The 13,928-nt window shown below is 35.5% G+C and overlaps 1 protein-coding gene across 17 annotated transcripts in view; it reads right to left on the bottom strand.

Moving 5' to 3' along the window:
- usp9 (ubiquitin specific peptidase 9) overlaps positions 1-13,928 on the bottom strand; it is a 59,969-nt gene that overhangs the window by 43,782 nt on the left and 2,259 nt on the right. For 16 of the 17 annotated variants that reach the window (XR_015498932.1, XM_087266942.1, XM_087266944.1 and 13 more), the window contains exon 2: positions 10,130-10,383. Coding sequence is in view for 16 of the 17 variants with exons in the window: in XM_087266942.1 (XP_087123068.1) it covers positions 10,130-10,225 (96 nt within the window). In the remaining variant the exon portion in view is untranslated. 17 annotated transcript variants of the gene reach the window in all.

Raw genomic sequence — 13,928 nt, 5'->3', positions numbered from 1 at the left:
TATATATATATATATATAGGATATAAATATAAAGGATTAAAACATTACAAAACATTATTTTCTAGCCTACATAAATTTAAAAAACATACTTTATGCCTTCTTCATCTCAGGGGCTTTTTTGGTTTATTCGTGACAATTTGCTTTTGTATAATGTTATTATTATTAGCAGTATTATTTATTATATCCATATTTATATTTGTTTTTTTTTAAATAAGCTTAGATTTGCCCACCTGTCAGGTTTTAGACCATATGGGGCATAGCAGGTGTATTTGGAAATAACTCTGTATTTTGACCACACTCCGTTATTATTGTTCATTTATTCGTTTGCTGGAAATTAGAAATGAATTTAGAAATAGTTTTAAAATAAATATTTGCGCTTAACAAACAATATAATTATTTATAGGCTAATTGATGTCTGTGCGTACAAGGTTTTCCTATCAACGAGAGCGAAAGTGAAAATAGATAATGAGAGGCTTTATCTCTCATTCTCGAGCTGCAGATGCTCTGTTTAACCGTTTACTTGCAAGTGAATCGCTCAGTTTTTTCACTTACAAAGTTGGTCATGTAAATAGCAAATGTGCTATGGTGTGACGCAACTGACTTTTAAAGGGAATGGGAGATGAGACTCTGATTGGTTTATTCTTAAAACAAAACTATAACTCATTAAGAAAATAAACTCAACCTTTTTAGACCATGCGCCACGGCACAAAGCACATTTTTCCGTCCTTATGTCAGCAAAAGTGGATTCTGACATATCTTAATGCGTTTGCGCCCTGCGCTTTGCGCATGGATCGTCAAAATAGAGCCCATGAGGTAAAACTAGCTCTGTATGTAACATTGAAACACTAGATTGCAAATAACAATTATAAAGAACAAACAGGTTAAAAAGAGAGCATTATTATATTAGTTTGTTCATAACCCTTTAACAAAGTTTATTTCCCAGTCTGCGTTTGCAAAACACAAGCTTCCAGTGACATACAATTCTGTTGTAATCAGTTTCCATGCTAAACTAATGGCTCACAGTCCTCATTTTTTAATTCTTTAGTGATTCTAAAGAGAAGAGAAGCACAGTGATGCATCTATGATGACTCAAGGTTTTATTGTGTAGTTAGCTTTGCACCATGCCACATCTTTGTCCATTATACGCAAATTCAGCGGCATAATATGTACATGTGCTAGGGCTGCATGATATATCGAAACGTTATCATTGTAGTAATAATAGCATATGTGATATCCATATCAGGGAGCTACAATAATCAGAATATATTTTAGCCACTATGCATTTGTGTTGCAAGCAGAGGTTGTGCAAATTTGACCTATCAGATGGGTCCTTACATCTCCCACATTTTAGAGAGTGAAAATGTCAGCAGTAGCAGAAAATTACACCAGTGAAGAACTTGTGCCTAAAAAGATTTGCCTGAAATATGGTAGTATTTTGGCTTTAAATGAGATGTCACAAACACAGAGGTGTCGAACTGTGTTCACATCAACTTAACTCCACAATCATCAGCAACAACCACAGGAAGATACGTGTTTAAGGTTCCAAAACACATATTTTGAGCTTTTGACAGTCATATAGGTGTCCCACACTACTAAAAACACTATTTGGACACATATATCTCACTAAAAAGTGAAAATTGGTTGTTTCGAGCAAATTCGTACTTCCGGTTTGAAAGGAATTTTTGAAGCTGCGTTACAGCCATGAGATCTAAGCATGTATTCCAGCATGTAGACTGGACGTCTGTACCTGGGTGTCCCGTATTACGTCTCTGAGTGTGTTGCATTCATTCAGAAGTAAGGCTTGGTTCAAACCAATCAGCACGCTCCATTATGTATGCACTGCAACTTCATTAATATGCATGCTAGCTTTCTTAGACTGTACCTGAAACAGTGTCTAGACGCCCAAGAGACAACACACGTCGTGTTGCCAAAAGTTGTGGAAAAGAATAAGAATTGTTTGGAGATACGGGTCGCCAGTGTTGCTTTCATAACGTGAAGGTTTTGTTTCATTTTCTCTCTATGAGAGCGATGCTGGACTCACGTGTGGATCAGTGCTCGCGACGCGCGGCAGAAAAGCGTTTGTTTGGAACATTTTTTACTCGAGAGCATTTCTCATCAATGGTAAGATCCGGATTTGCTGCTCGTCTCCTTTAAAAAAAGACGCATCTCCAGTATGTGCTGATTATTCCTGTCTACAGATTCGGTAAGTGTGTGCAATCAGTGCCCTTTCTTTGTTCATTCAGATGGCAAAGTTATAGTTCGTATGGTCAGCAGTACTCTTTCAGTGTTTAAAGACAGAGCTTAGTGTCTGAAAATTATTCCAAAGTTACTTAGTTTACAGTATGTTAATATCACTACAATATTGAAAGATCTTCTGTAAATGCTGCCCTCTGTGTGTAAACACGTGAACACTGTAATAAAGTTTTGCCGATCATCGTTTTGAATTTTTGCCGCATTTTGTGACAGGATAGTCTACACACACAGCTTTCTGACCTACCCAGTGCATTCGAGTTACAGAGAAATGCAGAGGCTTTTTTCTCTTATACGACGTGCGTTATCAAACATTTCACCGTCATTAAACACACTGTCTTTCTCCCCTGCGTGTGTGTTTGTTTTTCCTCGGTCAGAAGCGCGTGCCCAAATGGAAACTCCCATTTTTATTTAAACCCTGCCCATTTTCTCTCCCCCGACACTCCTACCCAAACAGAGCTAGACACACCCACTGTCCTGACTTTTTCCAAACTAGGTGTGAAAACATCCTGCTGAAACAGGGGGTTTCATGGCCCTTTAAAACTTAGGTTCATGTGTTAATACTTAATATCTTAATATCTTTTGGAAGCTGTTTGGACAGAACTGTGTATACATATAGTGTGTCCACAGTCATAATGGAGTGATAAAAAGATAATAATTTTTTTTTTTTAAATTTCCAGAAGTTAAAATAGGTCCCAAATCCTTACCACTTTGAGGTCGACCGCATCGTGAGTTGATTGACAGCCATGTATTAAAATTATATGCGTTACTACAGAGCCATGTTATCAACAAGACAGGACGTGTGAAAAAGCAACTGGGATTAAAAGATCTTTTCAGCTCGCTGAATGCGTTTACACCTGCTATCCAATATACGATGTCGCGGATAGGCGGGTTCTGGCATCTGAGCCACACTAGCTACGATGTAAGAAATGGTATTGCTTTTATTTCAGCAAAATGTGCAAAATTCGACCAGCTTGAAAATGATTTTGAGGTGGAGACGGAGGAGGAGAGAGAGGGCGTCATTGCAGCTTGCGCCTATGGCGTCCTCCACCAATCAGAGAAATGTGTGGGTATGTGATAGATCTGGTGGGAGCAAATTGTGGCGACTGACCACTTTACACCTCCATGTTTCCTCTGATGTTGTTGTTGTTGTTGCACATTTAACAGAAAGTTTAAACGGGGTTATTGTGACACTCTTCATTGCAACTCCACAATAAATACATCAAATAATCATTGGGATATTTCTTATTATAGTATTTCTCAAAAACATTATGTGAGATCTGCTTTCTTCATGCGTCACTATGCTGTTTATTAGCCGGAGGTTAAGGCACAGTCTGATGTGAGAACGGTGTGCGGGGAGAACCAGCATTAAAGGCACAGGCCAAAAAGAAACAGCTGCATAGTGTTCAAAGCAGAAAATACCGATATTTTGAAAGGTATAATGTAGGGCTGGGCGATTTGGCAAAAAAATAAATAAATCTAGGTTTTTTATAAAGTTTGATCGATTCACGATTTCAATTTCGATTTTTTTTATTGTGTTAGTCTTCTTAAAAAACATTACAACAACATGACTGAAGTAACATTGTCTTTAAAAGTAAGTTGAAAAACCATCTGGTTAAGCAACATTGTATTTTTAATGGCCATGTCATACAAAAATCGGTCAAGGTGTAAATAAATGTAAAACAAATTCACAAGTTAAACAGCGTTGCTGAAGATTTGAATAAGAAATATTTGTGTCAATATTGCAGTTGCAGGAATACAGAGGTATTTTTTGCAAGTTTTGCTGAGCCTAGGAAAGATTGGCAGTCAGCTCGGCTTTGAGTTTGTCTTCCGATTAAATGACAGGTAATGCTGCTGCCTTTTTATTAAAAAGATACAGTGGAAGAAAAGGACTGAACATGGAAACTGTAAAGCCTAATTTAACCCAATGTGTGAAGTTGTGGACGTATAGCAGGAGCAAATACAAGCACCAGATATGTGTCTAATATAAATTTAATATACTTTTCTTTTTTCCCCTTTTAAATACAGATCATTTCATGCGCTTTGCACCACTCTCTGTATTATGCTGCCTAATCTATCTGGTTTTCAACTAGGTCCATGGGGCGGGTACTTTCTTTTCTGACTGCTACAGGCCCTCACCTCTGCTCGTGTTCAAACCAAAAGATTGATAAAAAAAAAATACATGACTTCACGCTTTAACAGGCAGTCAAGCAGGTCGTACACCAGAAGCGCCGCGACACGGCGCGCACATGACAGTTTAAACTATCACACCAAACGCGCACATTCGCATGATATTTAACATGAAACTAATCAGATGGCGCTCTGTGGCGTGGTTGAAATATGACCTGCGTCCTGAAACGTGGCTAGGCGCCGCCGGTGTGTGTATAGGAACCTGTTTAGAATTCTAAAATCCATGGCACTGCGCGACACCGAGAGGCGCTTCTGGTGTGCTTCCTGTTTCATACAGAGAGTGAACCAAAGCGCATTGGTGCCCTTATAATGTATTAATTTTTTACGATTTCTCGATTTGATTCTAAATCGAAAAAAATATCGCCCAGCCCTAGTATAATTAATAATCTGGTGTTGAGTTGAAACTTTACAGAAACATTCTGGAGACACAAAAGACTTCTCTTAAATCTTGAAAAAAGGGTAAAATAGTTGCCCTTTAATGTTTACATGTTAATAGGGATGCAGCGATTAACAAAATTTTACTATTAACCATGTTTTAAATGGTCACTGTAAAGAAATTGTAAAGCTTTCACAACACGAGTTTCTGTTGCGCGGAACACAACTTGCACATAATCAAACAATGTATGCTATCAGCTCAACAGGTCAAATTCAGAACATTTTAATGGAGCCTATTACCAGCGGTGCTCAATACTTTGTTGTACCAATGTAAGTTTAATAGCAGAGGTTGCTTAACACACATGCACGCGAAGTAGAGATTTGTCCGCAGACTCCGATTTCGAGGGACCTGAAGATTTTGCTCAGTCAGCACTGTTCATAGCATAGCTATTCAGTCATATTCATATTTAAATATATCATACAAGTACATTAAAAACAAGAACTTGTATATTAAAAGCGATTTATATATTACCATATATTACAATTCTAAATGTGGAAGCAAGTCAAATAATCTAAAACTATATTGTTGCATCCATACATATTAACAATGTTCACATGTTAAAACTTCATTATTTTATTTATGTGGATATTGACAATATGTTAGTATTTCCACTACATACCAATTATTTTAGGAGAGTATACTTTATAAAGACAGGCAAGGAAATAGATTCAAGATGCTGTGTGGTTACATGCGAATAAATAATTAGATTTTAGATTACACCTATGGTAATACTAAACTAGAAATTAGGATATCTACAGAGGTTTAGTCATTCATTGTGTTTTAAAGGTTCATGAACCCCTCGAGTACTTTTGAGATTTTAACAGATTTGTGTGTGTTGAGCATCAGTTAAGACAATGTTAGCACCTGATAGCTTTAATTGTGGGAAAAACTGGATAATTTGGAGCTTTTGTCAGCTAATTTCAGCTTCCGGGTTTAAAATTATTTTTGGGGCAGGATCAACATCGACGACGTAGCGAAAAACTGCAAGTGGAAAGATGATGCGTTGTTTTCTCATAATTATTTATGGCTGAGTTTTCTTATCCTATGAGAAGAGCCGGCTTCTTAATTATTCTTGACCGCACATGCTTTTAAAGGCAAGGCAGACCTGCCAGTGCCAAGCTGTGAGACCCTACGTTGATGACTGGGTGACACAGACCCATGGCACACAGCATTTAGCTGTTCATTAAGGGTCGTATGTGTTTGTTTCCATCCATGGGGTTTGTTGCATGTTCTTCCCCACGATGCTGTCAGGGCTGATACAGCAAAGCTGTTTGTGTGCAGCAAACTTTTTTGTCGGGGAAGCATTACGAGAACTGGAGAATGGCGGACTTTGTCTTTTCTAAGGAGTTCGTCTGCTGTGTTTGCCTAAATCCTCTAGATTACCAGCAGGGCTAATGTTTAAAATAGACGGTTCAACAGACCTGCTGCACCGAGTCTGCATTCAGACCCAGGGATTGAGGGGAAAAGTTCTCATTTATAGTGTTTATAAGAACACAATTATTTTTATAATGATATACAATGTTTTGTGTATGATATTACAAATAACAAATGTAGCAGGAATGCTGTAAATGACTGCTTATTTCTTTGCATTTTAACTTTATAAACTAGAAAATCATGCGTCTCCTCACAGTTTGTGTCTCATTTTGTGAGCTAACTGACAACAGTTGTTCGCTTTACTCCTTCTCCCCTGCTCTACTGGTCATGCCCACCCCTGCCCTTTGCTCGCGGAGCTCCACGCCCAATATGATGCATCTTTTGAAAAAATTGAGGTAGACCTGAACCAAAAGTGGGGGGTTTGATGGACATTTAATGTCAAAATGTTTGCTTATTTCTTGGAAGCTTTTTTTTATTCTGAAGTAGATTTTGAAAAATGCATTATTCAATACTTGATTAATTGTTTGAAATATTTTAGTATGATCATTACACATGATTTTTTTGTAGTTTACCCAAATTTGAATTTCTCTAGAGCACAGGTGTCGAACTCATTTCCTGGAGGGCCATGGCTCTGCAGAGTTTAGTTTTAATCCTAATTAAACACACCTGATTAAACTAACTGAGTCCTTCAGGCTTGTTTGAAACCTACAGGTAAGTCTGTTGTAGCAGGGTTGGAGTTAAACTGTGCAGGGCTGCGGCCCTCCATGAACTGACTTTGACACCCCTGCTCTAGGATAATGTTAATATCTGAAGAGATAAAATAAAAGAAATATCTTAACACAATATTTAATAACAATGTCTGTCAGCACTTATTTTCTTGTTCCATGCTTGCGCCTAAGAACCCTTCTAGGGCGCAAGCATGGAACAGGAAAATAAGTGCATCACAATCAAATTTTAATACAGAATTGATTCAGAACTATTGAGAATTACTTAAGGATGAATCATGATGCATTGATGAATGTAATTTTTTATTCTACCCCTAGAACATCATGGGGATGAATTAATAAAATGCGATAGACATGCACATGTTGTGAGGGAAGCACAGTGTGATCTGCACTAGTAAATCTTCTCTGAAGGCTAGAGAGTGCTCTTGTGAAAACTGTAAATGCCTACAAAGAAACTCAGGACATTCCACATAGTGTTGCATTACAAAGAGAATATTTAACTGCTTTCATTGATTAATAAAAACATGACTATTGAATCGTCATACAAAAGGATTCATTTCGAACACTTGACTGAAGTTGAGGAGAGTTAAACCATGTTTATGTATGTGGTTATTTCTTGTGCAGAATTTACTACAGAGCCATAGTTAATTGAGAAGCTACACAAAATCACAGAATGATCATCTCAAATAGGGCTGTGCAATTAATCAAAATCGAATTGCAATTTTAAAACATTGCGATTAGCAAAAGGCTGTGATTTGGAATATATATATGTATTATTTAATTTCCCCTGACCACAGCAAATGTATGACTGCCGTCTGGGTGTAATAGGCCTGGGCCAGAATGAGATTCTGACAGTATTATAACCTTTGATAAAAATATCACGGTTCCATGGTATTACACTATCGCGCTTACTGCTCTAAAATATGTATTTTTTAAATATAGTTAAGCAAAAACTTTTTTCCTCTTTGAACACTATATATTCTATTTTTTAAAAGATTTATGATATTTTTGAGCAGTAAACATGTCACGCTGAAAAATTCAAATAAATCATTGACTTCTGCTGTCTTCAGTTGTTTCAAAAAGACAGATTTCTTTACAATTTCAAAACGGCATCTTTGGTTATTTTTTTATGGGAGATGCCACTGTTCTAAAAAAAATGTTCAAAAATGTAAATAAAAAAATCTTACACATACCTTAGGAACGATATTACAAAGTTTTTTTGGCGGTTTTAAAACCTTGACTTCAAAACTGAGGTATACCTTGAAAACGGTTATCGTCCCATGTCTAGTGTGTAATAGTCTTACTAGTCAATTGAGTGAGCATACTTTAGTTCAGCTCAATCAGAACTTTTCAATCAGCCTCTTATCAGCCATGTTAGTTTGCTGAGTGTTTTGTATTATTATTATAATTTTTTTACTTTTGTTTTTATAATAAGCTACATTATCTCCTTATTTTGAGTTGAACTTGTTTACAGAAAGGTAAGATCATTTGATGTGTGCTCTAAAGAAAATTGTTTAATTTCTGAATATTTATAAACAAATTTGAACAAATGGAGTAAGTTAATCTCTTTTCATTTTCTTTTTTTAACCGATACTCACTGCATTCTTGCAGTAAGAAGCTTATTGAGCTGAATCTTGACTACAAAATTAAGTCGCAAATCAAAATCACAATCGCAACATCGATCAAAAAAAATTGCAATTAGATAATTTCCCAGAATCAAACAGCCCTAATCTCAAATGTCATTATCAAACAATTGAATTTGCTTCTAAAAACAGTTTCTGCATAATAACTTGGCACACCCAGATCCCCCCGCACAGAAATTAGCCCATCGTTGAGTCTATTTATTTACTGTCTAAATTTATATGTATTCAGTTTTTTATTAATTTCAGTATAATCGTTGACTACTTTAAAAATGTTTATATGATACATTTACGATACAGTTTGTATAGTAATATTTTCTGTCTTTTAGTAGATATATTATACAGGAGAATTGTTTTAACATATAAGTTGATCCAATTGAATTTGCATTGTGAACATTAAAAGTAAAAAAGGTCATTTTTATTTTATATTTCATATATTAAGTTGTTAGTTAAGATACTGCTAAAATCATTCCGCATATATCCACAGATTTTTTACAAAATTCTTAGCAGAAATAGAAAAAAAAATCTGCAGACTCTGTCTGTCCCTACTTATCACCAACTCTGCTATACCAGAACTAACATGCAAGGATTTACTAGAACCTGCTTTACTGACAAAATGATGAAGATCATTGAAAAAAAAAAAAGAAAAAAAAAAAATCACCTTAGATTAATAATTCAACCCTAGTGCACCGCAATGTAGAAGAGTCTGTATCAGTATGGTAAATGACAATAAGCGGTTATTATGAACTGACATTATTTGTCATAATAGCATATTATGGTTAGGTAGGCTAGGCGCCGCATGTAAGTAGCATACTTTAGCAAGGAAGGCGAGGCACGTGTGCAAGTATTTAAAAATGCTCCAGCTATTTTAAAAGCCGACATCTGGGCACATTTTGCTGTTTGCGAGCTTGCTGGGACAATCTTTCACTGACACTGAAGATACAGTAGAACCTAAGATAAAAAAAAGCATTTAATAAAAAATGTCTGACAGGGCAAAAAAGTTACTAACTCACTCACAGACATAACTCAGGAAATACCGAAACACTTTGCTTCAAATAGTGCACAACTAATATTTTAACAATAATAGGAACTTTAAAAAGACAGTTACAACTTATTATTGCAAATAGATCCAAGAAAAGCTTATATTTTTCTCATGCGGGAACCAGTAAGTGATATGGATACAGTAGAGGCTATGTTTTTTAGATTGTCCTACAGTTACCTAATAACATTTCCCTCTGTTGACATCTGTTCCTTCCAGGGCAGAGCACAATTACAGAAACACATTTGCATCCATGGGAGTCTGCAAATGTGTTTTTTTTTTTCTTTGGAACTCAGTCAACTGTCAAAGCAGATCAGATGTGGTGTAAAAAAACATAAACGCTGCATGACACAGGGAGAACGCAAGCCTCATCTATGAAACTCATTCTCTTGAGCTAGAGAACGACAAAGGGCAGATGTGTTCAGACAGAGATCGGATGCATTCAGCACTAGGGAAGTGAAAATGGTGCTCTGACCTGGTTCTGGGGCAGGGGTGGCTGGGACTGGCCATCCGGAGCCTGGCCCTGACCGTCATTCCCTCCCACCGGGGAGCCACGGGTCGTGGCCGTCATACTCGACACGGGGCAGATCTTTGCAATCTTGTCTGCTTATGTTGCTGGCACACCAGAAGAAATCAGTTTCTCCTCAGGAGCGACGGAGAACCGGCACACTTCTGAAAGTGAAAGCACCACCTGGGGGACTGGATATGTTGCAGAGACCATTGCATAACCTGAAAGATAACAAAGATGTGACGTCAGTATCTTTAAAATGGCTGTTAACCAAAAAATAAAATAAAATAAATAAATAAATAAATAAAAAAAATTGTACAAAAAGCTCCAGAATGTGAGTAAAAGGTTGTATTTGGTAAAAAGGAACAACATAACTTTTATTTTAACTGCACAAAGCACCATTTCTCAGCTCAATTTAACAGATAGATGGATAGATTTTTGGGTTAATTGCCATATCAGCTTCTCTGGCTATGTCATAGCAAAAAAACAGGTCAGGACTACAACATTTTAGTATAAAAAAAATACATATTTTAACAATGAAATGCCATCATCAACATCAATACAAAATATACAAAATATAAAATCCATAAATAATAATAATAATTAAGATAAACTAAAACTTTTTAAGGTTTACTTTTGACAAAAATTGCAAAACTCTGAAAGGATTCACATTTAAAAATATTTCATTTAAAGTCTCTCCAGTGAAAACTGTTGAAAATAACATTAAATATAGGGCATTCCACAAGTCTATGTTTAACAGTTTGGTTTTTGTTGCAGTATCAACATTTTGCGGGTTCTTCTCCTTTGAGCGAATGTTCATGTGTGAGTCTCGTGTGTCCAATATGACATCTTATGTAAACAATCTCATCATGTCTTGGATTTACAAAATTAGTTTGATTGTTTTTAGTTTAACGGAAATTATAGCTAATGATTCCTTAAAAAAAAAAAAAAAAAAAAAAAAAGTCTGATACAAACCACAAATTAAACAAGTTTGAGCCAAGTGCAACAGTGGCGTCATTCTCCAAAACTGACAAGAAAAACAGCTGAACATTGAGCAACAACCATCAAGATGACCATGACTCTTCATTCTGCAAATCTAAAACATACTATTCCCATAGTCTTACCACAATAACGGCAATTAAAGCAAACCATTTTTAACATTTATATAATATTACACTTAGTCATTAAGTATTAAACATATTAAATTTGTTATGTAATATTATTACTGTAAAGCAGTACTGTACTACATGTGCAGTATAACAATCATTGCCACCATCTGAAAAACCAAGTGACATGTTTCACTGCTCTCAAATGTTAGTCTAGAGCCTTGTTGAAGTATTTTAGAGCTGACAATAACTACAACATTTCTCTTAATTTCCTTGTCATGCAACTCTGTGTGATAAAATCGAAATAAATTTATTTCCTTTGTGACGCATTTCAAAATGACCAGGAAAAAAACAGGGTGGAGCTTGATTTTATCTATTGAAAATTGGATTGTGAAAAGTAGGTGTTGTGTTGCATATCAGAACTGAGCTGGAGCAAAGGTGAGAACTAAAACAATGTCTAAGCAACTCTTTGGCTATTGGTTAACAGCACATCACAATAAGGACCAAGCAGCACCAGCCGAAAGGAAAAGGAGAAACAAGACTTTATATTAGGATTATCAATAGCAAAAGACCAGAAAAAAATTTTTTTGAATGAGCATGCACTTGTGAATCGTGTACAAGACCAAGTATGTGCATTAAGAAAGTCACTAACTTTGAATTTGAACTTAAAGTTTTATTTTAGATTTTGTCAAATGCCTACACTTAAATATTAGCATGCTCTTCCTAATGCTAAACACTGATTAATTTAGATCAGCTTCTGATAGTTTCAAATCATGATTAAATAATCACAAAAGGTGATGTTCAAAACAAGTAGCAGAGGTTTTTCTTTTATGGTGTTCGTTATGCTTCCCATGAGGATGCTGCTGGCTGGTGCAGAGTGTATTAAATCATAGCATACAAAACAGGTCTGGTTAGTACATAAATACAAGGCCAAATGAAGAAAAAGCAGCACTGATGAGCTGACATGAGACAAAATCACCAACAACCACATGCAAGTGAACAACAATAAAAAATTATATTCAATCTGAAAACTGTCTAGATGTTTAACAATGCAAAGTATAATCAAAAAATGCTACACTAATTGAAAGGATTAAGTGTAGGAACTGAAGTGTGACAACACTGCAAATGACCTTGAATTCTGAATTTATTTCATTCTGAATTCGCCTTTAAAGTGGAGCATTTTATGCATTCACAAAATTGCCAAATTGGCTCTCAAACAAATAAAGCAAAATAACTACAGATTTACTAAATGATTCCATGGATGTTTGATTTGTTATGAGCAAAACATTCTCGTTGGCTACAATAAATGAAGACAAAGCCAAACCAACACACAAATTCCATACAAGAGAATGAAATGAAGAGGCGTTCAGGCTATAATTCCTGTAAGGTTAAGTGGATTTTTGGAAAACTAAATTCCAGTGTTTTTGCTGTTGATCAGGGAGAGCATTCCTTTTATTGCACAAAACTAAAACTCAATATTGCATCACTGATTTTGCTAAACCTCACAAAAATTTCCATCTAACTTGAAGGAAACAGGAATTGAAAGGGGAGCATTTACGAATTTGTGTAAAGATGTATACAAATAAAAGGAGCTTAAAGTGATGTGATAGTTTACCCAAAACTGAAAAATCTGTCATCATTTATTCAACCTTACCAAGTTACAAACCAGTTTGAGTTCATTTTTATCCGCTGAGCACAAAAGAAGGTATTTTGAAAAATGTTGAAAACCTGTAACCATTGACCTTCATAGTAAGTGTTTTCCCTACTATTAAAAGTCAATAGACAAACCAAAATTCATAAAAAAGAATGAAATGCTGACAAGGATTTCAGGCTATAAATCCTGTAAGGTTAAGTGGATTTTTGGAAAATAAAATTCCATTGTTTTTGCTGTTGATCAGGGAGAGCATTCCTTTTATTGCACAAAACAAAACTCAATATTGCATCATTGATTTAGCAAAGCCTCACAAAAATATCCATTCAACTTAAAGGAAACTGGAATTCAAAGGGGTAAATTTAGTAATTCACAAAGTGTAAAGATGTATCAAAGGAGCTTAAAGTGATGTGATAGTTGACCCAAAACTGAAAATTCTGTCATCACTTGTTCAGCCTTCCCTAGTAGGTATGTGACGGAATAAGATTTTGACGGTATGATAATCTTTGTTTAAAATATCACAGTTTCACGGTATTGATATTACTGCTTTAAAATATGCTAAAAAAACTTAAACTTTTTCCCCCCTCCAAACACATTATTTTGTGTTAAGAAACATTCAAATATTTTGGAACAGTAAACATGTCAGTCTAAATAATTCAAATGAACCATTGACTTCTGTCATCTTCATTAACACTTAACATTTTCTACAGATTTCTTTACATTTTAAAATGGCATCTTTGGACATCTTTTCTGTTGGAGATACTGTTCTCTTAAAAATGTTGGCAGTTTTAAAACCTTGACTTCTCCAAATCACTGTATACCTTGATAACTGTTATCGTCCCATGCCTATTCCTTAGTTAGAAACACATTTGAGTTCATTTTTATCTGTTGAACACAAAAGAAGTTTTTTTTGAAGAATGCTGAAAACCTGTAACCATTGACTTCCATAGTAAATGTTTTTCCTACTATGACAGTCATTGTTTTTTGAAAATATCTTTTGTGTTGAACA

Source organism: Danio rerio, chromosome 9, assembly GCF_052040795.2.
Source record: "Danio rerio strain M-AB ecotype USA chromosome 9, GRCz13ab, whole genome shotgun sequence".
Taxonomy (NCBI): Eukaryota; Metazoa; Chordata; class Actinopteri; order Cypriniformes; family Danionidae; genus Danio; species Danio rerio.
Note: the sequence above shows the minus strand (reverse complement) of the source record. Positions and strands in the feature narration are given on the sequence as shown.